Source organism: Nilaparvata lugens, chromosome 2, assembly GCF_014356525.2.
Source record: "Nilaparvata lugens isolate BPH chromosome 2, ASM1435652v1, whole genome shotgun sequence".
Lineage (NCBI taxonomy): Eukaryota > Metazoa > Arthropoda > Insecta > Hemiptera > Delphacidae > Nilaparvata > Nilaparvata lugens.
In genome coordinates, this window is record NC_052505.1 from 80,031,662 (window position 1) to 80,054,926 (window position 23,265).

General features: G+C 34.1%; 1 protein-coding gene across 1 annotated transcript in view; it reads left to right on the forward strand.

The window, feature by feature from the left end:
- The window catches only part of LOC111061900 (guanine nucleotide-binding protein G(o) subunit alpha), a 131,785-nt gene that overhangs the window by 51,334 nt on the left and 57,186 nt on the right, over nucleotides 1–23,265 (forward strand). The window contains exon 3 of the mRNA XM_039421857.1: nucleotides 19,881–20,022. Within this exon, the coding sequence (XP_039277791.1) occupies nucleotides 19,881–20,022 (142 nt within the window). The remainder of the gene's footprint in view (nucleotides 1–19,880; nucleotides 20,023–23,265) is intronic.

A 23,265-nucleotide genomic window follows, 5' to 3' on the forward strand; every position in this document is an offset into this window, starting at 1 on the left:
AAAAAAAGGTCGCAACCAACTTCAAGTTCTGAAACTTGGGAAGGCTATATTTACTGACCCCTCAAAAAAAATCTGATCTGTATTTCTCTGTATTCATTTTGAAGACCAGTTTTGTTTATGAGGCTCTTTTTGAAAGTAACACAGATTTAAAAAAAAATACGGATATATAATGATCGTTTTTTCGAAATACAGTATATCAGGGTTTAACTGATTATAATTAGATATAAGGTTTACTTAAGTAAGTAAACCTATAACTATCTTATATTTTATTCCTGTTGAAAATATTGACAGTAGCTAGGTGAAATTCTTCGCGTCTTACTATAACGTCTTCTATGTTCTCTTCACAAAATTGGTTTTGAAATTTGTGATTGTATCCTTGTGAAATTTTAGCATGAATGCATTCAGCTCATTCTGCGTCTTCCCTTAGTAAAATATCGTCTTCCCTGTTGAAAATATTGACAGTAGCTAGGTGAAATTCTTCGCGTCTTACTATAACGTCTTCTATGTTCTCTTCACAAAATTTGTTTTGAAATTTGTGATTGTATCCTTGTGAAATTTTAGCATGAATGCATGCAGCTCATTCTGCGTCTTCCCTTAGTATTTTTGCTTTGATCAGCAAAATCAAAAAATAGATCAGTATCTTCTTTGACTGATCCTTTGACTATCACCTACAGTGATACTTCGAGTAATTAATCATTCGATAATTGAATTATAACTTCACATCTGTATAACTTCGATAACACGTCGAACTTCGAACTGTACATCTTCGATAATACTTCGACTGAAAATTAACCATAAATAGTATTTGGACCACCCTTCATTGTAGCCTTCACAAGTGTAGATGTACATGATTTGCTTCGATAAGATAGCTAGATTGCCTTAATTGATTAGAGATCAATTTTACATATCCAAATATCTCTCAAAAACACTCATACTAGATGATTTCCTGAAATGTTAACAATTGAACATGCAATTCTAATAGCTTAACTCTTTAGGGCTATTTGAAAATCGAAACCGTCAATAAAATTGACTACTACCGTAGAAAACAGTCTGGATATCGCCCAGTTATTCTACTTCGCTTTCTCATTCCAACTTCACTTTTTTATAGACAGACTAGTATTCGCGCGCCTACGTTCAGTTAGAACCCTCAACTTGCCACTATACACTATTTATAGTGGCGTAGAGGCCAAACAAATAGGAACGGTTTGTTTACAAAGTGCCTTCTCTCTTCTCTTTCCACCCTTTATGCCTTTCACTTGCAAATCTCATCGGAGTTGGAGGCACGGAAAAGTCGAGACTCCTATCAGCCGCTGCCAGAATAGCTCACTCTCCCTCTCTATTGCATTTAGTGCTCTCTTTTTTATTCAGTTTGCGTGGGGAGTTGGAGTATTTCAACTCGACAACTAATGTCACGCCGCATGGCAAACCAAACCTATAACCGTGTTAATCCAATGCGATCTATAGTAACTACACCTTTCCTTATTACCAACTATTGCACTCTTTCATTTAGTAACGCTAGATAAAAGTGAATGCGCCACTTGTAGAATCTAGACTAGACCAGTCTGGTTCTATATAAGTTGGTAACAAATAACATCTATGAATACTGTATTCACTCATTGAGTTTGCCTATACTCGATTCTTGGTGTTTGCGACTTCGCTTGTTTTGTAAATGATTTGCAACAGTCTACAGTGACAAAGAAATCTATTTATTTATCTATTCATATGCAAATACAATCCAGGTAAAAATATCTATGATTTAATAAAGGGAAGAATAATTTGCTTATTCACGTACGGGATAGGAAATTCACGAATGACGCATCATCACGTCTGAACTACTGGACTAATTAACGATATTTTGCATATTGATTCTTGATTTACAAGGATTGTTATAGGCCTATTTTAAATTCTTCAAGATTTCAGTAGGTCATGTTTTCAGTTTATCAAGTTTTTAATTAGAATCGTTACCTGCTAGTCTGTAAATAATGTATATTTACTCATTAAAACAACTACTCGATTCTTGATGTTAGTGATATTTCTTGTTTTTGGAAGTCATTTGCAACAGGTTATGCCCTGTTGAGTGGTAGTAGAATGCATATCCAACAGAGAAACCTCACATCCAATGATGATAATACCTGATTGGAATTAGTGCCAATCATCAGCCCATTTACATAGCAACGACTGGTTCGTGTTGGTTGAATTCTGGAAATTTAGTCTAAAACATAATCCCTTGAGTTCTCTTGATATAAAATGTATTGTGGACTTGTGGTAAACATGTTGATCCACATTGTATTACAACATCTAGTCAGTTGAACGATGGTGATAGGTGTATGTATGGACCTGATAGGACAGGACACTGATTACAGTGAGTTATTACAGCCTGCAATTAATACAGACAATCAAATCAATCAAGCACAGTTCAGATTCAATACTTCTTGAGAATACCAAATGATCAATCATTGATTGGTAAAACTATATCTCTAGTGTCTCATAATTTAGTTATTTATACCATAATGAAAAAAGTGAAAGCAGACTGAAAACTATGGTAGTTGAAACTGAAACTATTCCAGTTATCAGGAGCAAGATTAATTGGTTGTCAAACTATCACATGCCATCTGTCAAATTGGTAATTAGTGTTGTTTATCTTATGGGACTGTCAGCTTTCTGAACCTTTTGTCAGAATGACAGAAACCAATGTACTTTTGTTATCACAGAATGTTTCATTGAACAATCTACACATCTACAGTATTCATTCTATTTCTCTATAACCGGGAAGTCTCTCTCACTTTCGAAGTTACTATTATAGGTAATTTTCCTATTCCTTGCTACTAGTAGTAAATTAAGAGATACTTTGATTGCAGATAGCTGTTACTACTGTGGTCATAGCCACCTCTAATACAAGGCCCCGGCCTACGATATTGCAACGTCGCAGCGTAGGCCTAGATTCTAATACATGATTGGTGAAAAAGATTTTAAAAAATGCCAGCTGATCTTTTTCACCAATCATGTATTAGATTCTAGGCCTGCGCTGCGACGTTGCAATATCGTAGGACGGGGCTTTGTATTAGAGGTGGTGGCTATGCTTTAGTATATCCTCATCCTGTATTATTTATTTGAGATACATATGAAAGCACAAGGATAATATCCCATATTTGCTCTCTTAACACATAATACAAGTAAAACAATTGAAAATGCAATACTTTAACTATGTTATTAAAAAAATGAATTGTCTTTACGATAAGTCTCTCTGAAAAATATACATTACAGAAAATTTAAACAAAATTTTGATAGCATGATTATGATATTGTGTATACCATCTATTAGTCTACACACTCCTGCTTCTCATAGCCTTATTACACTCTCCAATTTGCTAAGAATCTAGTCCTGAATCCATAAATTCAGAATTTTCTCTCATTTGTGACATGTAAATTAGCGGATATATTCGTTACAGCAGTAGAAAAGCGATTGTGTTCTGAACAAGGGAACCTGTTTGGGACAATAGGTCATTCTAGTTTCGCTAGTTGGTGTCTGTGTGCGAAAGTTTCCATCTTCTTCCTCTTATCGCTAATTTATCGCTTCCTGGGTTACACTTCCGGACAGCGTTGCCATGTCTCCTGAAATTTCCTTTTTGCATAATTAAATTCATCTGAATCAACCCAGAAAGATGTTGATCGTTGATTCATCCGAATCAACACAGAAAGATGTTGATCGTTGATTCATCTGAATCAACCCAGAGAGATGTTGATCGTTGATTCATCTGAATCAACCCAGAGAGATGTTGATCGTTGATTCATCTGAATCAACCCAGAGAGATGTTGATCTATGATTCATCTGAATCAACCCAGAGAGAGTTGTAGATCGTTGATTCATCTGAATCAACCCAGAAAGATGTTGATCGTTGATTCATATGAATCAACCCAGGGAGATGTTGATCGTTGATTCATCTGAATCAACCCAGAGAGATGTTGATCGTTGATTCATCTGAATCAACCAAGAGAGATGTTGATCGTTGATTCATCTGAATCAACCCAGAAAGATGTTGATCGTTGATTCATCTGAATCAACCCAGAGAGATGTTGATCGTTGATTCATCTGAATCAACCCAGAGAGATGTTGATCTATGATTCATCTGAATCAACCCAGAGAGATGTTGATCTATGATTCATCTGAATAAACCCATAGAGATGTTGATCGTTGATTCATCTGAATCAACCCAGAAAGATGTTGATCGTTGATGTAATTTCAACTTGGTACAACACTTCTCTTCGCCCCTAATCACTTCTCTGCATCTTATCAGGAATTCAAATTCAGAAATTATGAACGAATTCTCTAGTCCCCTGACATTCTCCCTCCACTCATTGAAGATCTACAAATAATTCTCAAGAATTTGAAATGAGTTCGGTGCATGTTAGTAATTGCATCAAACTCATATAATTTCTCAATAATTATAAGAAGTAGAGTATTCCCAGGGACGGATTAGGCAATTTTATGCCCCTAGGATCAACTATTTCAAAACTTTATCTCCATTGTATCATAGTATAATTATGTCTATTGTATTTTTATATAACTTTAAAGTGAAAAACACTTACATCCTTTGGTGTGGCGTCGACCGTTTCGTGCTGGTGTTGCACATTTTCAAGCCAAACAAAAACTTTCACAGAGTTTGGCTTGAAAATGTGCAACACCAGCACGAAACGGTCGTCGCCACACCAAAGAATGTGAGTGTTTTTTCACTTTAAAGTTATATAAAAATACAATAGTAATAATATTAGTGAAAACAAGATGGATAACCAATAACGTATAATTATTTATACTATAATGAAGGGTGTCTCCCATTTCTCCATTTGTGAAAGGAGACTTGAAAGTGAAGAGTATGATAATCGGTTTCTATTTTCAGTGGCCCCAATTTTTTTTCGCCTCAACTCTAGTTGCAGTTGCTCTTCTAAAACAAAATGTTTATAATTTATAGCAGGCCCATTATTTTAGTAGCTTGATCATCATATTACGATTCAACTTCATTATTATAAAATATATTGCAATTCTCTAAAGAATATACAATTCTCTATTCTCTGAAGAATGTACTGTTTTGTTTGCTTCGAGAATTTTAGAGAAATATAATTCTAGCGGAAGAAGGTAGAACTAATTCAAGAGACGCCCCAAATTCAACATGCAGTCTCATTGGTCAAAGCTGCTTCTTCCCAATTTGTAGTTAGCTGTGAAAGTAAAATGGCGACCAATCAACCATCGATTGACCAATGAGACAGCTCCTTGGTTTTGGAGGCGTGGACTACTAATTCAGCCTCTCTCCTACATGAATTTCATATTCTTACCCTGAGAAGTGTATTTAACAGTATGATTGTAATAAGAGGTTTTATTTATTTATTTTATCTTTGCGTTTTCATTGCATTTTACCAGATTCTTCATGTAGACATGTAAAGGTTAGATATGAATGTTGAAAAAGTTTTCTTCATCATTTCTATCTCGGGAGAATAATATCTGGTAACACGTCTGTTGCTTTATTACTTTCCTTGCTCTACTAAGGAAAGTATTGCTTCAAAAAAAATAAAGATACCCCAATTTCAATTTTTCTATACGTTTCAAGCTCCTCTGAGTCCAAAAACATGATTTTTGAATACCAGTTTTCATATTTATTGATAGATACAATCCAATCATTGATTTAATCGATACAATCCAGGTGAAAACAACAAAGAGAAATATTTTTATCAAAGAGAACTAAATTGCTAAAATACTGTGGGCTAAACAAAGATTTTATTCAAGTTTCAGGCGCAATAGGTACCAAACTTTTCTCTATTGACGTTCTTATAGGTTGAATAACCTGTATCAACCGGGCTGAACAAAACACATCAATAAAATAAATCCTTTTTAATAGTTCATGCCACAGCCTCTCTCATAAAGTCTCAGAATAATAGGTGCGTTGTATAAATAGTTGAGGAAGTAAATAGGCACTCTGTAGTATGGCGGCGAATTCTTTCAGAGGTTAAAGAGTCAATTTAATAGTCTAATATGCCGTTACAAGACTGCACTGCTCGTTTAATTATTGTTAACATCTGGATGGGAACCCCTATAAACTAAGCCGACTTTAAATAGCACCATCACTCCGAAAGTTCCTTCTTCCTGTTCAGCCTGCATTATTTGGTTTTTGTTTCGTTGAATGCTCATTCACATCCGTATTCTCATATGTAAACCAGTTGTTATAATTATCTGAGATAAGATGAATTGTGAAAAACTTCAAATTGGTTTCAAGCTACTTAGATCTTGAGAGTTCTTGATTACTTAGTATCTAGTCCAGGGTTCCATAAGAATTTAGGAAGTTTTACTATTAGATTTCAAGAGTTCATGATATCTTGTTATCCTTAAAACAGGGTTTCATAAGCATTTAGAAAGTATACTATTCGATCTCAAGAGTTCATGATATCTTGTTATCCTTAAAACAGGGTTTCATAAGCATTTAGAAAGTATACTATTCGATCTCAAGAGTTCATGATATCTTGTTATCCTTAAAACAGGGTTTCATAAGCATTTAGAAAGTATACTATTCGATCTCAAGAGTTCATGATATCTTGTTATCCTTAAAACAGGGTTTCATAAGCATTTACAAAGTTTACTATCAGATCTCAAGAGTTCATGATATCTTGTTATCCTTAAAACAGGGTTTCATAAGCATTTACAAAGTTTACTATCAGATCTCAAAAGTTCATGATATCTTGTTATCCTTAAAACAGGGTTTCATAAGCATTTACAAAGTTTACTATCAGATCTCAAGAGTTCATGATATCTTGTTATCCTTAAAACAGGGTTCCTTGAGCATTTAGAAATCGTTTGGTTATAGCGTTACAGGGAAAACACCAGACCAAAGAAAACTTCTATACTGTACTATACTTCCATTCTATAGATTGTTTATTCTGAGACCATACCATGAATGATGCTCCATTTAATATAATAATATTCATGATTTGTGCGATCTTATCCTTACCATAATGTGCTTTGTGTTGATATAGGTAAACTTATAATAGGTAGAAACCCTATTTTGCCTCATCATTTTGTAGATTTTTGGGCAACTTGTACTTGTGAAATTCCCAACTATTCATGAAACAGGTCTCTTATCTCGAAAACATTTGTTAAAATGAACAGGTTCTAGGTAAGATGAATAAGAGATTCATTTTCAAAAGATTTATTGTAAACTGTAAAAAAATGTAGACATTTTCGTACATCTGAGGCTATAAAAGGTATCAATTTCGATTCTTGGCACTAACATGATTTTTTACAGCATTATCTCACTTCGTCCAACAACGTCTTTCTGTTCTACATAATCACACTTCTGTTCAATTTTCTACCTTTTGAACCAAGTCATCTCATTTTCGTACATTTGAGGCTAATATAAAAGGTATCAATTTCGATTCTTGGCACTAACTAACATGATCTTTTACAGCATTATCTCACTTCGATCATCAAACTACGCCTTTCTGTTTCACATAATCCAGCCTCTGTTCAATTTTCTACCTTTTCACCAACTCATCTCATTTTTTCTTCAGCGTCGTCTTATTTCCGAATATCTTTATCTTGGTCTTCACACATAGAACTCTTCTATTAACTATAAGATTTTGTCAAATTGCCAGAGCGTGTAATCCTGGGCGAACCCAATCCATTTATTGGACACTATAACTGCTTAGAAAATAAACTACCAATTAATGTTTGTCAGGCCAAGACCAATTTTATCTGATCAAACGTACTTTGTTTACTCAATTTACACTGACCAGAATGAATGGGCATTGTTATTAGATTGGGAGCCACAGGTTTCTTCTAGGCACAGAAAAGAGAAAAAATATTTTATTAATGGATTTGGAAGCACGCTGCCTGACTATGTGTGTGTGTGTAAATGGGGTTACTTGGGTGCAACAGAAAGTCAGAGTGAGATAAAAAATAGTGAGCGTGAGGACCTTTACGCCTGAATTAAAGTTGGGGTTGTATGCTTCATATATGCATATATCTAATAGTGACATGAACTAGGTGTACTGTACATAATGGAAGCGAAGAGGGTAATGTGCTCTGAGTCCTCAGCCCTGACCATTGCGCTCTTTCTCTCACTCACTCCACGCCAAGTGGCAGCAGATCAATACTGAGTTGCCAGAATTGCCAACTTAACTGCGACGGAAAGGGAAATTTTGGCTTGCTTCTCAAACAAATTTTCCTCATTTTACTCAACCTGCCGGGTACATTGGTCATGCGGAAATAATGTGGCATATTTTAGAAATAAGTGATGATACATTTTTTAGCAAGGATATTTTCTCTTTCAATTCAACATGAGAATAACTAATGCAAAATTTTATTATGCCTGACACAATCAATGAACCATATTGGGGTTGGTAAAAATTTGAGTACCGTTTGAAAATTTAGTTTCTAAATCAAGTGTATCCTGATTTGTTCTCAGCAGAGTGATTCGAAGTTCACTTTAATGCTGAACGCTGTTCTATAGAAAATTCATTATGTTGTCTTGAGCTGATAAAAATTCAAATAATGATGAGTTTGTTGTCCTTGTTTTTCTTCTACTGAAAAACTGACATAGAAACGTGAATTTAATTCAATTTATGTGTTTTGTGGAGTTCATAAATGTTACCAATTTTACTTGGATTTTTCAGGCTGTCACTTTCCCTAGTGCTTTTTAAAGGTATATAGTATGAAGCTAGATTCACCCACGATAGTGACAATGAACAGTGAAATATTATTCCCAGTTCTAACTGGAATATTTAGCCCGGCCGAGCAAAACCTACCTTTTAGATATTGGCTTACTACTATGAAAATTCGGGAAGGGAACAGTTTTGGGATAGGCCTGTTGGTCCTTTTCTTACCATGTATTTGATTTGTACATTGCTTAATGTGAATGAATAAATGTAAAAAGAAATATACTCTTAAAAACGTATTAGAATTATATTTTCACTGTTCACTGTCACTGTCACTGTTGTGTGCGAATCCAGCTTAAAGGTATTGAGTATAAAGCTATAAGGTATTGAGTTTACTCAATGTATAAATAAAGTATATTGATATACTTTTCCATCATCTATAAAAATAGGAAAAGTCTCTTGAATGTGCAATGATGGTTATACACACTGAAGTGAAGCGGCAAGCTGAAATGTATTACTGTATTTCTCAACAGAGAATTGATTGATATTATTGGTTGGATGTAGATGTAACTGAAAAATATAGTATTTGACCTTTCTGTTCCATAACACTCTAGATTATCAGATAAGAGTGACACTTCGACCTTACGTAGGTATTGTTGGAGCCATTTCCTGTTCTGTTGAAAAGTTTCAACCCAACATTAATAATTCATTTTAAACCCTTATGTACTTGAATTTAACAACTTTAGTTTACCAAGGTTGTTAATGAACTAAATGATGCTTTTTGTAAGATTTTTCTAGTCAACAAAATAATAAATAGTCTCTGTATTTCACAATAATTGTACAGTGTTGGGCAATGAAGTGTAGATAATTTGGACTAGCAGTTACACACTCATTTTTTCAACTTAAATTTCTTTCTTCTCGTGTCTACCTACAATTTGGCTGTTTCGATAATGAGCAAGGAAAAATTGTAACATTGATTATGTAAGAGAGATAACTCCTCTGAAGCGTTAAGTTATTGCATTATGTCGCACTCGACTCAAATTAATTTTTTTTCATGAATTTTCTCACTTTTCGCCCAATTTCTATAGGATCCTTGTTGAATCAGTCTCCTTTGTAAATTATCACAATCTCACTGAATTGTCTTAGTCTATCTAAATCATTTGAATTTCTTTTCCAAAAAACAATTCCAATAAATCAATAATTTAATCAGTATTAAAAGCTAAAATTTTAAAATCATTTTGTAATTTATTCAAGTCAAGTCAAAAATAAGTTTATTTCCAAATGTTACATACAGAGCTTAAAATTATACAATATACAAATCAAAAAAGAAACAACACGTGTATATTTTACTATCATACATAATGATTTACAATGTAACAGTTATAATTATATATTATAATTTCAGTTGTAATTTCACATGGAAATGTGCCTCCGTAGGTGTAAAACCTGTGCATATAGACACGAGTTGCTGTTTCGAGCAAAATATAGAATTAATTAGGAGCGAATCATTCAAAACCATATTTTTTCAGAAAAGAATGTATTGACAGTAAAGGAATTCCATGCTCTTGGACACTCCAAAATACTAGACAGTTTTTAATGAATAAAAATATAAATACACCCCACAATAATGATATCTATGGTTTATGGAACGTAGAGTAAAATAGCTTGGCCTGAACAAAGCTTAGGTCTGAACATAGGTGGTGTTTGATAGAATTAAAAATAAAAACAAACAAACACAATACAATGAAACAATACAAACACTGAATCTTGGCGCTTGAAACGTTTAGAAAAACATGACAAGAATGTTTTCTTTCGCTCCAGTTTTGCATTTGATTGTAGTGTCTGGTGTCTACTGCGTAATGAGTGCTGTTGCTTTGGGAAGTGCTGAAGAGGAAGCCGATTTGAACACTGGTTTGGGCCAGGTCACTGACACGATCAATAAATGGTCATTAAATTATGCAAAGACGATGCGACTACACTCCTCCCCCTACCCTCCTTTTCTTTCCAATGTGTCGCTGTGCCTGCATTGGTTTGTAGGGGGGGGGGGGGTCTTCCTACGACTGGTTCCGTATGCAATGCACTCTCCCAGTGCAATATCTCTTTCTATTCGATCTCTCTCTCTCTCTGTATAATTTCAACAAGCAATACGATATTATCTCTTTTTTGTGCAGATGTTTTTGCATTTCTAGACCGCAATCATTCTGGCTCCGGCGATGCATTTCTCCTTTTTTGAATGCCTCGGCGCATTCCCATCTGCAACTTTGTGCAGTTCTAATTGCACACACGCCAGTTCGCGACTAGTTTTTCAAGTTCAAATTATAAATGGCACATGGATTTCTGCAGGGCATTAGCAACTCACGTGACTATTATTTCAAATGGAGAGTTTCATTTCAAGTTCAAGTTAGGCCTACTGTTAAGGCCTTAAAAAATTATTCAGGCCTTACATTATTCAGTCCTAAATTATTTAGGCCTTTTACTATGAAGGCCTGTTTAGGCCTTCTTCAAAATCACAATACTAGTGATCCCCCTGCCCTGGAGAACTTTCTCAAATGCCTCTGATATTCTCTCATCTGACCTATTGGAGTGATCCGTGGTCTAGTGGATAGAGTGCCTGCGTAGCAGCATGATCCCGGGTTCAAACCCTCTCAATACCAAACGTTTTTTAACCAGATCACTCCCGTGCTATCGGATTGGCACGTTAAACTGTCGGTCCCGGCTGAAGTATGACAGTCGTAAGGCCCATTGACGGCTTAAATTATATATTCAGGCTGTGGGACCTTCCCGCAAGGGACTCCCCACCAACAAAAGCCATACGAATTTACTTTATCTGACCTATTGAAATCTCTGGTTGTCATCTATTACAATATTACATTGGAAGCTTGATATAGTACACCCCTGGAGTGATCCGTGGTCTAGTGCTTGCGTAGTAACCTAGAGATCCCGGTTCAAACCCGCTCAGAGCAGAAAGTTTTTGAACAGGTCACTGCTATCGGATAGGCATGTTAATTGTCGGTCCCTACTGAAGTATGACAGTCGTAAGGCCCATTGTCAGCTCAAATTATATATTCAGGCGAGGTGGAACTTCCGTCAGGAACTCCCCACCAATAAAAGCCATACGAATATAGTACACACCGCTATATAGTAATCCTGCAGTAACTTGAAACGTCCATATAACTTTAAGGGCCGGTTTCCGAGCTCGGGATTTAGCTGAGTCCTAGACTTTGAACAGCTGGAGTCAGAAAATTGGTTTTCCAAAACGGGGCGTAATCGCAGTCATTGGAATAGTTACGTTTGAATTAAATTTCGAAAAACTACAAAATAAAATAAAGAGAAAATAGTGTAAAGTTTCAGCTATTTTGAATTATTTAGGAATGTCTAATTTCGTCAAGGAAAAACGTTTCCAATTATAGAAATGAGAAAATAAAAACTACGACTACTGTTATAAAAGCTGCGACTACGCCCCGTTTTGGAAAGCCAATTTTCTGACTCCAGCTGTTTAAAGTCTAGGACTTAGCTAAATCCCGAACTCGGAAACCGGCCCTAAAACTTGAAACTTTAGTATCAACTTGTTTATTTTCACATTTTAACTTGAAAATTACCAATGGTTGAAACTAGTCGTTGAAATATTTTAAAGTTTTTTAATAAAAGGGTACTACAAGTTTTTTATATTGTTTTTATTATTTTAAAACTTGATATTGTACACCCCTATTTAGTACAGACCTCGTGATAGTACATTTTTTGAGCGGTCCCTTGAGATGTACTAAGTCATGGAGGTTCCACTGTATTCCATATCAGTTTAACATATTTTTTCCCCTCTCTTGCTTATTGATTGATTCTATCTATAGCATATTTCATTTGCCAAAAATAAAATACAAAAAAGCTTTACATGATATTATAGTGATATTGAGCATGTACTCGCCTAATAAAAGATAAAGGAGTTGGCCTATATTATAATCCAACGAACTCGATCTATATAATGATTTATAGAATATGTTTTTGTTGAGAATTTGAAGATGATTGATGAAGCAATCGAAAGTTACCGTCGAACACAGACACACAATAGAACAACGACTCGAGCCATAAGTAGTAACTCGCTAGGCCTATCCTCTCTCTATCAACTTTACTGTAAAGTTTTTAATATTAGTATTATTTTTTTTATTAGAGAAAGCAATACAATAGTCGGAAAAGAAAAAAAGGCTATTACCCAAAACTTCTTCAATTTCCTAATTCTGTCTTGTATAATGATCAATTAATAACGATTACACTCATAAGAATTTTAGCATTACCATCATTATTATCTCATTCAGGATGTACAGTCATACTGGCATTGTGAATATATTCCGAGTCTCTAATAAAGATAAGCCTGATTATATTTGTTCGTGCAACATTGATAACTAAAATTAATATAGCTTTTCATATAGAATTATTTATTTCTCTATGTCTTCATCAATTCGTTCCCTGATACTGTTATATACTCTACTCTCTACAATGTATTTGAAAGAATCTATTTGAATGTGGCATAATCTACATTGATAAAATTGAGGTCATCTATAGATGTAGACGTAAATGGAAGAGACAAACAAAAGAGATGGAGTTGAGATCATGAGATTGATTTATGATGCGATGTGTCATGTGTGAAGGGTGACAGTAGAAGAAACCAGAGACAGGATCTTCAAAAAAAGGGTTTTTGTGGGTGTTGAAACATCTGGCATCCAAGCAATCAAACCCCACAAATGATAGCCTAATCACAAAAATGGATAAATTAGTTTGAATGCTTTCATGCTGTATCTCACATTATTTCATACATATCTTCAGAGGAGGAAGTTCTCCAATGATTTATACGGTATTTTTATAATTTGAAACGTTTTTCCTTGACGAAATTAAACATTCCTAAATAATTTTCAAAATAGCTGAAGCTTGATATTATTTTCTCTTTATTTTATTTTTTGTTCGATTTTCTAGTTTTTCGAAATTTAATTCAAACATGACTATCTCAATGACTACGACTACGCCCCGTTTCGGAAAGCCAATTTTCTGACTCCAGCTGTTTAAAAGTCCAAATCCCGAGCTCGGAAACCGGATCTAAATTTCAGATTGATAACCAATTTGAGATTACTGTAGTTGTAATTTATTAATTAAGATATTTATTTTATAGTTTTTCGAAATTTAATTCAAACATGACAATCTCAATGACTACGACCACGCCCCGTTTCGGAAAGCCAATTTTCTGACTCCAGCTGTTTAAAGTCCGAATGCCGAGCTCGAAAACAGGATCTAAATTTCAGATTGATAACCAATTTGAGATTACTGTAGTTGTAATTTATTGATTAAGATATTTAAAAATTATGTAGTCATAAGGGCCACATACACTAGGGAACTTGGATCGGCAAACATGGTTCTTGCGAACCAAGTTCCCCAGTGTATGTGGAAAATTGGCTAACCGCGAACCAAATTCGTGACGAACTTGGTCTTTAATCTGGATTAAAAACTTTGTTCGGTTCGTCCGCCAGGGCTATATATTCTATCTATATATACTCAATATATTTTCTTCCTACAGCAGCTGCAAACTTTGACACACTCATCTCTAGACCCCAAAAGACATTAAAGTAACGAACGGTTGTTCGTTCTCCCCACTACAGTGTGTGGGCAAATCCTACACGAACTAGGTTCCCCGAACCAAGTTGGCCGATCCAAGTTCCCCAGTGTATGGGGCCCTATAGAAGCGGAGTCTTTCACGACCAAACAAGACCGTTTTACAACATAAGACAAATACATCTATTGGAAATTCACAAACATTTGCGATATTGCTGATTCATTCTATGAATTAGAATTTTATGAATTTGAATGATTTCTGGGAGTTTCAGACTTACATTCATTTTTCTTCCCTTAATAATATTGAGCTATCGTTCCTTTTCTGTATTCATCCTATCCTTCCTATTAGAAAACCTTTCTTACTCATAGATGAAACTTCCATGGCATGGATATAAATTGTATTTATAGAAAAGAAAAGCAATACTAGTAAAATCAGCGATTGACTTTTTCAATTTGTCAATATTTTCTAATTTCTACCTGTTACCAGACAGTCAAGACAAACAGATTAGTTCAAGTGAATTCTCAATGTTTTATTTTCTCCTTTTGCAACAATGGAGAGTTCACAATAGAACTTCAGTATTTCCAAATGTTCTCTCTTGTACACCCGTTTGTCAGCAAGTTTTAAAATAAAAAGGGATAAAAAACACGCTATTTGAGGAAGTTTTCAGTTGATGTGAGGGAGAGGTCGAGAGCTATTCCTGCTAGTTTCGATTATCTGTCAAGCAGCCACAATGCTCCTGACAAGGCGCTCATTTTTTAATTCTGGCCAAATAGAAGAGGAGTCTTTAGTCTGTCAGCTTTGCCCACTGTGTTCCACTTTATAAGGGATGGCGTTGAATCAATTCCACCAAATCTGAGCGTACTATTGAGGGATAATATTCAATTCTTCAATTCTAACACTAAATTAACTCGTCTAATATGCATGAAGGCCACTCACGAGACCGAGTTAAGATATAAGCCGATAAGATGATGCTCATAATATTAGTTTGGAGCTCTTTAAACAACAGATACTATTTGTTGGAGATAACTGAGTATTAGTTGTCGACCGTCTTTTATCCGAATTTTCTGTTTTATATTTGCGTTCTGATATTCTATTTATCATAACAATAAATAGAATATTCTAAAATATTCTATATTCTAATATTTTTATTCTATATTTTAATTTTTTGTTATCAAAATTTGTGATCACTGGAGTGTGACAGCTCTTGTGATCCTCCTGATCCATTACCACCCACTTCCCTCTCAATGAAGGGAACTCAAATCACTCATCATTTCTTTAAACTGATAGTTGAAATTGATCATTTATTTCTAATGCTATTTTTCCATTAATTTTTCTATTTATTTCAAATCCATATTAAAATTTTATTTAATCCAATTCACAATATTTACAAATTATAAGCAAATAGATAACAAGATCACACAGCTCAACAAGATGAAAATAATAAGTTAACAATTTATTTATTTACAATGCAAATGACACTAATGTAATAACATTGGCAGATAAAATAATAAGGTAGTCCTTGTGCTATTTTTCTTCCAAATTTATAGGTGACAAAGTCCAAGATAAGATTAGAATTTCACGTGTACAATTTTTATAAAATTTTAGTCCAAAATAAACATTAAAACTATAAATTTTGAGTTGATAAATTTATTAGAAATATTCCACTCAATTACCACTTATAACAAATGATAAACTATTATTGATTACATATAAATCATTAAATAATAATTTTATACAAAAACTTCGAATATATTATATCAGGACAAATCTCTGTGAATTAGGATTCATAAATACCACTGTGAGAGTTGGAAACTCTGCGTCTGCAAGCTATTTCCAAGGTCTTTGATATTCTATAATTTCATTTCGATTTAAAGATTTCAAGGAAAAATAGATCTAGCCCGTATAAAGGGATGGATTAAATCAATTCCCCCAAATCTGAACATACTATCTTTGATTATGGATACGTTAATTTCTATCTTTCTATTATAATTAATCTCTTTAATTTCTATCTTCTATTTTTCCTCTATGATAATATTCATTTCATTCAATAATAATATTTGGAAGGTTTTGATCAATTGTAATATTTTGAATTCAATAGTGAGTTCACTCAGTATTTTTTAATCACCGATGACAAATCGCTGAACTGACGTTTTCCCAAAGGGAAGAATTCCCTGTGAGTGAATAGTCGAAATATTCGGATTGGATATCACATAACATCTTTATGGAATGGAGATTCTTCCCGAGAATGTATTTAAGTCTCATACAGTACCTTGAATAGGGGGTTGTTATTAAATTAAAATTTGCACAATTGGAATGAAATATTAGGCTTTACGATGTCGCTTCTGATGAGAATGATCAATGAATTATTTTAAAGTTTTTAAGGGTACTACATCTTTTTATATTGTTTTATTAATGATCAATGAAATATGCAGGATATGCTACCTGTACTGTGTATGCTATCAACACAGTCACAGTTAACAGGTTGAACAAATGGCATTGTTTTTACAATGGATTTACAACATATCGATAAGCTGTTGAAGCTATACATTCAAATTTTGACACCGAACATGGTCTTAATTGGCCAATCAGCCGTCCAAGTGTAAGCCTACTATTCACCACTAGTTGAATTTATTGGTGCTGTGTTTCTCCTCCTTGGTAGGGTGTGAGAGTGAGAGAGGAACGGCTTCCTAGATAATTGGCTTGAAAAGCTATCGCAGACAATGCCGACACTATCTTGTGAACTGGCCGAAAGTTGCAACAGTGTTGACTCTGAAATACTGCCCGTAAATTAAGTTGTTGACGCTCCCATTCATAGGGCACTTTTCTCAATGCTTTAACATTAAACATTTTGTTGTGGTCGTGTGGTGTGATGTAATCACAGAGTATAAAATTTAATGTTTATTATATATTCTCTCTGGCTGTAACCAGGGCTAATGGGTTCTTGACCATCGACCAAGACCAGACTAATCAAGAAATGAAATTCGTATAGATTGTTTAGATTGAAGACTATCAACAATACACAATTATTTCTAATATATTAACATCCCTAAAAATATATTAATATAATAGGTTGTTTTTACCTGAATTGTATTTGAATATGAGCAATACACAATTATTTCTAATATATTAACATCCCTGAAAATATATTAATATAATATAATATTAATATAATAGGTTGTTTTTACCTGAATTGTATTTGAATATGAATAATAATTATATAGTTAGTATATTATATTGTTAATATTTCAACAAACCCTAAAAATTACTGTACTCGTTTAAGTCTTGGGCTCCAAGTTTCAAGTACTTATTAGATTTTCATTTCGTACAGTGCGTTAGGGCATCATCAACCAATCTGGAATCAGGATACGATTATTAATTTTCATCTTAGTAGTTTCCCCTGCTTGGCCAATACAAACCGCTCTCAGTTTAAAATTTGAAAATATTATAAAAATAATTTTACTTTGATAATTTTCAATCTTCTAGAGCCTCAAAATGCACATTTTTTTCAAAACATCAACTACATCAAAACATCATTTCGTCGGTTCAGTTCTATAGAGTTCTATGTTGTGTATTTTTGCTACTTTGGAGATGTCAGCGTTCAAAGTTTTCAAGCAGGCTAGAAATACACTCACACCAAAACTTACCATATTTTCTCTAATTTTTTCAATGTTTTATGGAACCTTTTCAATCATCATAGGAACTAAAACAATGATTTGAGGAATAGTTTTGCAAATTAAGAAAATATAGAAGACTGTTCACATGGAACCTTCTGGCTATTCACTTACTGATACAATTTTAATCAGTGTCTTAGTCCCTAGTAGCGTCTAGTGATAAATCGGTATAATAGTATATTTCGCACCTAGGGCCGAAAATGGGACTTTTCTGGCTCGAAATCGGTTTTCAAGTCCGAGGCCGTAGGCCGAGGACTAGAAAAGATTGAGAGCCGGAAAAAACATTTTTGCCCATGGTGAGAACGTTATTTTTCGCCACACAGGAAAATAAACAATATATATATGAGAGTAATTGTCTATTATAAGCACTTCCGAAAGCAAAAGTGGAAGGTCATAGCTCTAGCAAATCTGAGGTAATCTGAATATCAAGAAATTGTCCAAGTATTTTTATTTTTTATTCTGATTTGTCTAAATAACCTAAAAGATTATGTTCAATTATATGTAAGAGGTTGAGTTTATACTTTTTATTCTTCCAAATGACAATAAGATGATATTATTATAAATGTTTTGATTATTGAATGATAAACACAAAGAATGAAAAGTTTTTGATCAGCTGTTTTAGCACACTTGAAATTTGGCCAATCTGAATGTCAATGGAAAGTTTTTGATCAGCTGTTTTAGCACACTTGAAATTTGGCCAATCTGAATGTCAATGGAAGTTTAGGTTAGAAGTTCTATCCTACTCTGAAAATAGAATTATTTGAATAGTTTATAATATATATCTTATCTGTATTTTATTCATCCAAATAAAATGATAGTATATTATTACAGAATACTTTATTGAATTCTAAAAGCATAAAATGATTCCGTTTATCCACCATGTTCCATGATAAACGCTGTACTAGGAGGTTTGAGGTTAGATTCTATTATACTCTGAAAATTGAATTTGAATAGTTTATAATATCTCATTATTTGTATTTCATTCATCCAAATAAAATGATAGTATCTTATTGCAAAAACTTTATTCAATTCTAGAAGCATAAACTGATTCCGTTTCATAAACTATTTTGTAAACACGTTCACATCAAATCAGAATCAGCTGACTTCAAGGTTATTTTACAGCCCTAGGGCCGTAAAAATTTTACCGGCCTGGTCAGAAAACAATCACTTTCGGCCTCCATATGACGCACGTAAACCAGCTCATTACATCCAAGTGGGGCGAAAATTATATTTCACACCTATTACTATACTTACTTTCAGTACAAGTGCAATGTTTGTTGGCCTATTAAGTTCCATATCTACGCAACGCCAGACCGCATTAACTAATCCTATCAAATTCAATAAATTTTCATCATTTTTAATCTTCAGAATTATCATTGACTAGCAGGTAACCCGTGCTCCGCAAGGGTCTAATTAAAAACTTGACAAACTGAAACTTGAAGAATTTGAAATAGGCTTGTAACCATCCTCGGTAAATTAGGAACCTATAACTTATGCAAAATTTCAATTTAATCAGTCCAGTAGTAGACGTGATGATGCGTCATTCGTGAATTTCCTATCCAATAACTGTTTCCTTTATTATATTATAGATTAAAGCCCGCCGCTAAGTAGACCCACACTAATCCACGAAAAGCAACCCACACCGTGGGATGTTTTGTAAACCATTGCGATAGAATTATTCATAATCAATCAGCTGACAAGTGGATTATTCATTGCATGTATTATTATAATTACACAGATGTCTGGAGAAGCTTAGCAATGGTTTACAAATCATCCCACGGCGTGGTTTTATTTTTCGTGGGTCTACTTTGCGACGGACCTTAGGCTATTGTTACAGAATTTCATATCCCAATTCGGAACCATATCATTCAAAATATTATTTTTAGCTTTGTCTCGTGGTTATTTTTCCTGTGTTGTGTACAAAACTGAAATGCATTCACATCAACTTTTGTTAATAGAATTCTCTCTCTCTCTTTGCAGAATTATTCACGAAAGCGGGTTCACGTCAGAAGACTTCAAACAGTATAGACCAGTAGTTTACAGCAACACTATTCAATCACTTGTCGCAATCCTAAGAGCGATGCCCAACCTGGGTATTGCTTTCGGCAACAACGAGAGAGAGGTGAGTTTGCTCATTACTTTCTCAATTATTGTTGAAATCAAGTAGAGGTCTCTCAGATAATAACATTGTCTTGTGATGTAATAGTAGTCCTTTGTTTTTCACACTCATTACTGGGTTAATATTTGATACCTGCAGTAATATGAACCTACCTAGCTAACGCCTGGGAGTGAACTTTCTTTTTTTGGCACCACAGATAACACTATTTTTATAAATTACACTGTCGGAAGTTATAGTTTCTAGATAACACTACAGTAAGTTAGAGAAGGCCTAGAAATATCGTGCAACTGCGAATAAACTTCAATTTTAAATTGCCCTTGAAATTAATTATATTTCATCAAATAACTGTATAATTTACAAAAGGAAAATTTGATTCGGTTTGCATTCAAATCAAACAAAACCTACTACTCTAGAATATGTTACGCCATTAGTGGAGTAGGTCAATTTCCACACAGAAAACACTTAACATGTAGACACTTTATAAGAAATTTCTGAAACTAACTATTGTATGTAATTTGTAAACTATCTAATATTTTCTGGCATTATTGATGAAGAAGGTCGGCTTCAGGTTCACAATCATTCAGGATCAGAATTACGGTATTAAAAAACTGATGCATGCACTATAAGATAAATTAGACCGTGGTACTTAAGCTGGGTTTACACCAAAGTTATTAACAAAATGTTAAAAACTTAATACTTATAGATTCTATTAGATTGAACGGAACTTGACAAACACATATGTTCATCATGTGTATGATAAGTTATGTTCAATCTAATAGAATCTATAAGGATTAAGTTATTAACATTTTGTTAATAACTTTGGTGTAAACGCTGCTTTGTATAATCCGCGTATATTTATTTCTCATCCATGAATCAGTTTATAGTTGCATTTATTCAGGATTTCTATTTGATATTTGAAGCTATTAGTACATTCAAATGAAGAAACAATCCAGATGTAATAATTATACGAAAAATAACACGATTATTAATTTGTAAACGTTAGTTTAATTAAAATACAGAGTTTGTCATGAAGATTTTAGAACGTTGGAATGGGTCAAAGTTAGTATAGACTAAGGCCCGGTTGCACAACAGCCGGTTAAATTTTAACCGTGATCAATTTCACAAGAACCAATCAGAGAAGGCGTTTTTGAAAAGACGGCTTCTCTGATTGGTTCTCGTGTAATTAATCACGGTTAAAATTTAACCGGCTGTTGTGCAACCGGTACTGTCTACTAAATTTCAAAATGGGTAACATACAGCATTCTTGTCAAATGTTCCTTTCTTTTCTACTGATGTTTCCTCAAGCATTTCAAATTGGGCTCTTTTATATTCTAGACATTTTATTCTTGATAAGCATGAAATATGTTTCAATTGATCGTTTTAAAGAGAAATCATGAATTTGAACTGTCTTTCTTGCTATGGGAAAGAATCATTCATTATGGTTGTGAATTGATTCATATGAATGAGAATTGATTCATATGAATGAGAATTGATCCATAAATCGCAGTTTATCATTAGTTGTCCAGTTACAGAACCGATCGAAATCCTTTTAAAAAATGAGAATGAAATGGATAAAATCTTGGTACTTGCATTCAGTACATATCTTTAGAAACATGATTAGAATTAATTAGATTGCTGTGATTTTTCAAATGTCTGTCAACGTTAATTAACATCTCTATGAGGTAGCATAATTTACTCGTATAGTAACAATACCTCTTCAGATTACTAGAAGAGAATGCAAATTGACTGGTAGAATAGTTTAGTGGGGCTAGAGACTTCCACTACTGTTGTTTTTTTTAGAGGTACATAATTATTATTGTATAATTGTAAGATATAAAAGATACAAGAATCTTTAATAGAGTAGCTACACTGCCTTACTGTTATAATATCATAAGCTCATTCAAGCAAAACATTAGATAGTAAAATAATGAAACAATATAAAAATCTTGAAGCATTTGAATCTTGAATCTTTATTTTTTAAAAAGCTTTAAAATAAAGGGTGCTTCAAGATTTTTATGTTGTTTTATTAATTTAAAAAGTAGCCCATGTGAATAAAGTGTTTTCATTAGTTAGTAATATTGAATCTTTTTAGAAAATGAAAATTGTTTCATGTTAGCTTAGACTTATGATATGAGATTTAAATAAAACTTACTCGCTCAAGGTACTTTTTGACATGTAAACAAGATACAAAAGAGGTATGTCTGAGCCAACTCAGGGTTGTGAGTGGGAGGAGGGTTGGCTGACGCAGACTGCGTCATTGAAATTCTTGAGGGGGGGGTGGCTCAAAAACAAGGGGGTCCCAAAAGTCAACAGTGTATTCACGGGTGGGGGGGGGGGTGTTTTAAAGTTACCCCTGGCTAACCCATACGTAACCTGAGAGTAATGTTGAATACTGAAATTGGGCAAGAGCAAAAATGATAGCGAAATCAACATTGAATGAAGACTTGTACAAAGATTTCCTTTACTGTATTTGTCAGTTTCACAAGTCATAGGTCATAGCCTATAAATCTTTGTTCTTGTAAAAGTCGAAACGTACCTTTAGAAATACGACAGAAGAAATTGTTGAGAAAAGAATAACTCGCCCCCATTTTCATCATGAAGGGGAACAAAAAAAAGTAAATTCTGTTTCTGTTTCACAAAAACGGTGGCACACCAACTACTCAACCAATCTGATAAGATCTTCTTGCTATCGTGACTGCAAAGAAGCAGTAAAACAGAAAATGATAAGGCAGACCAATTACACGATCAAAATTAATCTGCGTATGGAAATTTCTCATGAAAAAATTTTCCTTGGGAAAATCACGAACCTGTCTCGAAATTTTAGCGAAATATTTTCCTTGAAAAAAAAATCACGAACCTATCCCGAGAAATTAAGGAAGCATTTTGACATTCAGTGGTAATAGTTTATTGACTCGCTAGGCTCTCATACGGCAGTTTCTCACGATTATTATTTGTGATGCTCAACACGCATCTAACTCTCGATTTCTGGTTGAAAGGTTTGTTGAATGCGTGTGACTTATCCCATAGTAAATAATGCAGCGATAAGAATAAGGTGGCGGTCGAGTCGTGGCGTGACTGTGTGCCGTGCACTGACGCGGCCGGGTCGTGGCGTGACTGTGTGCGCTGCACTGACGGCTAGATTGACACAACTACTGCGTCATCCAATGCAAAATGGCGAATGGCGTCGTTTGCCTCTTGACAGATCCCATTCAACGTCAGCCGCAGCCGACAGTTTATTATTCAGCC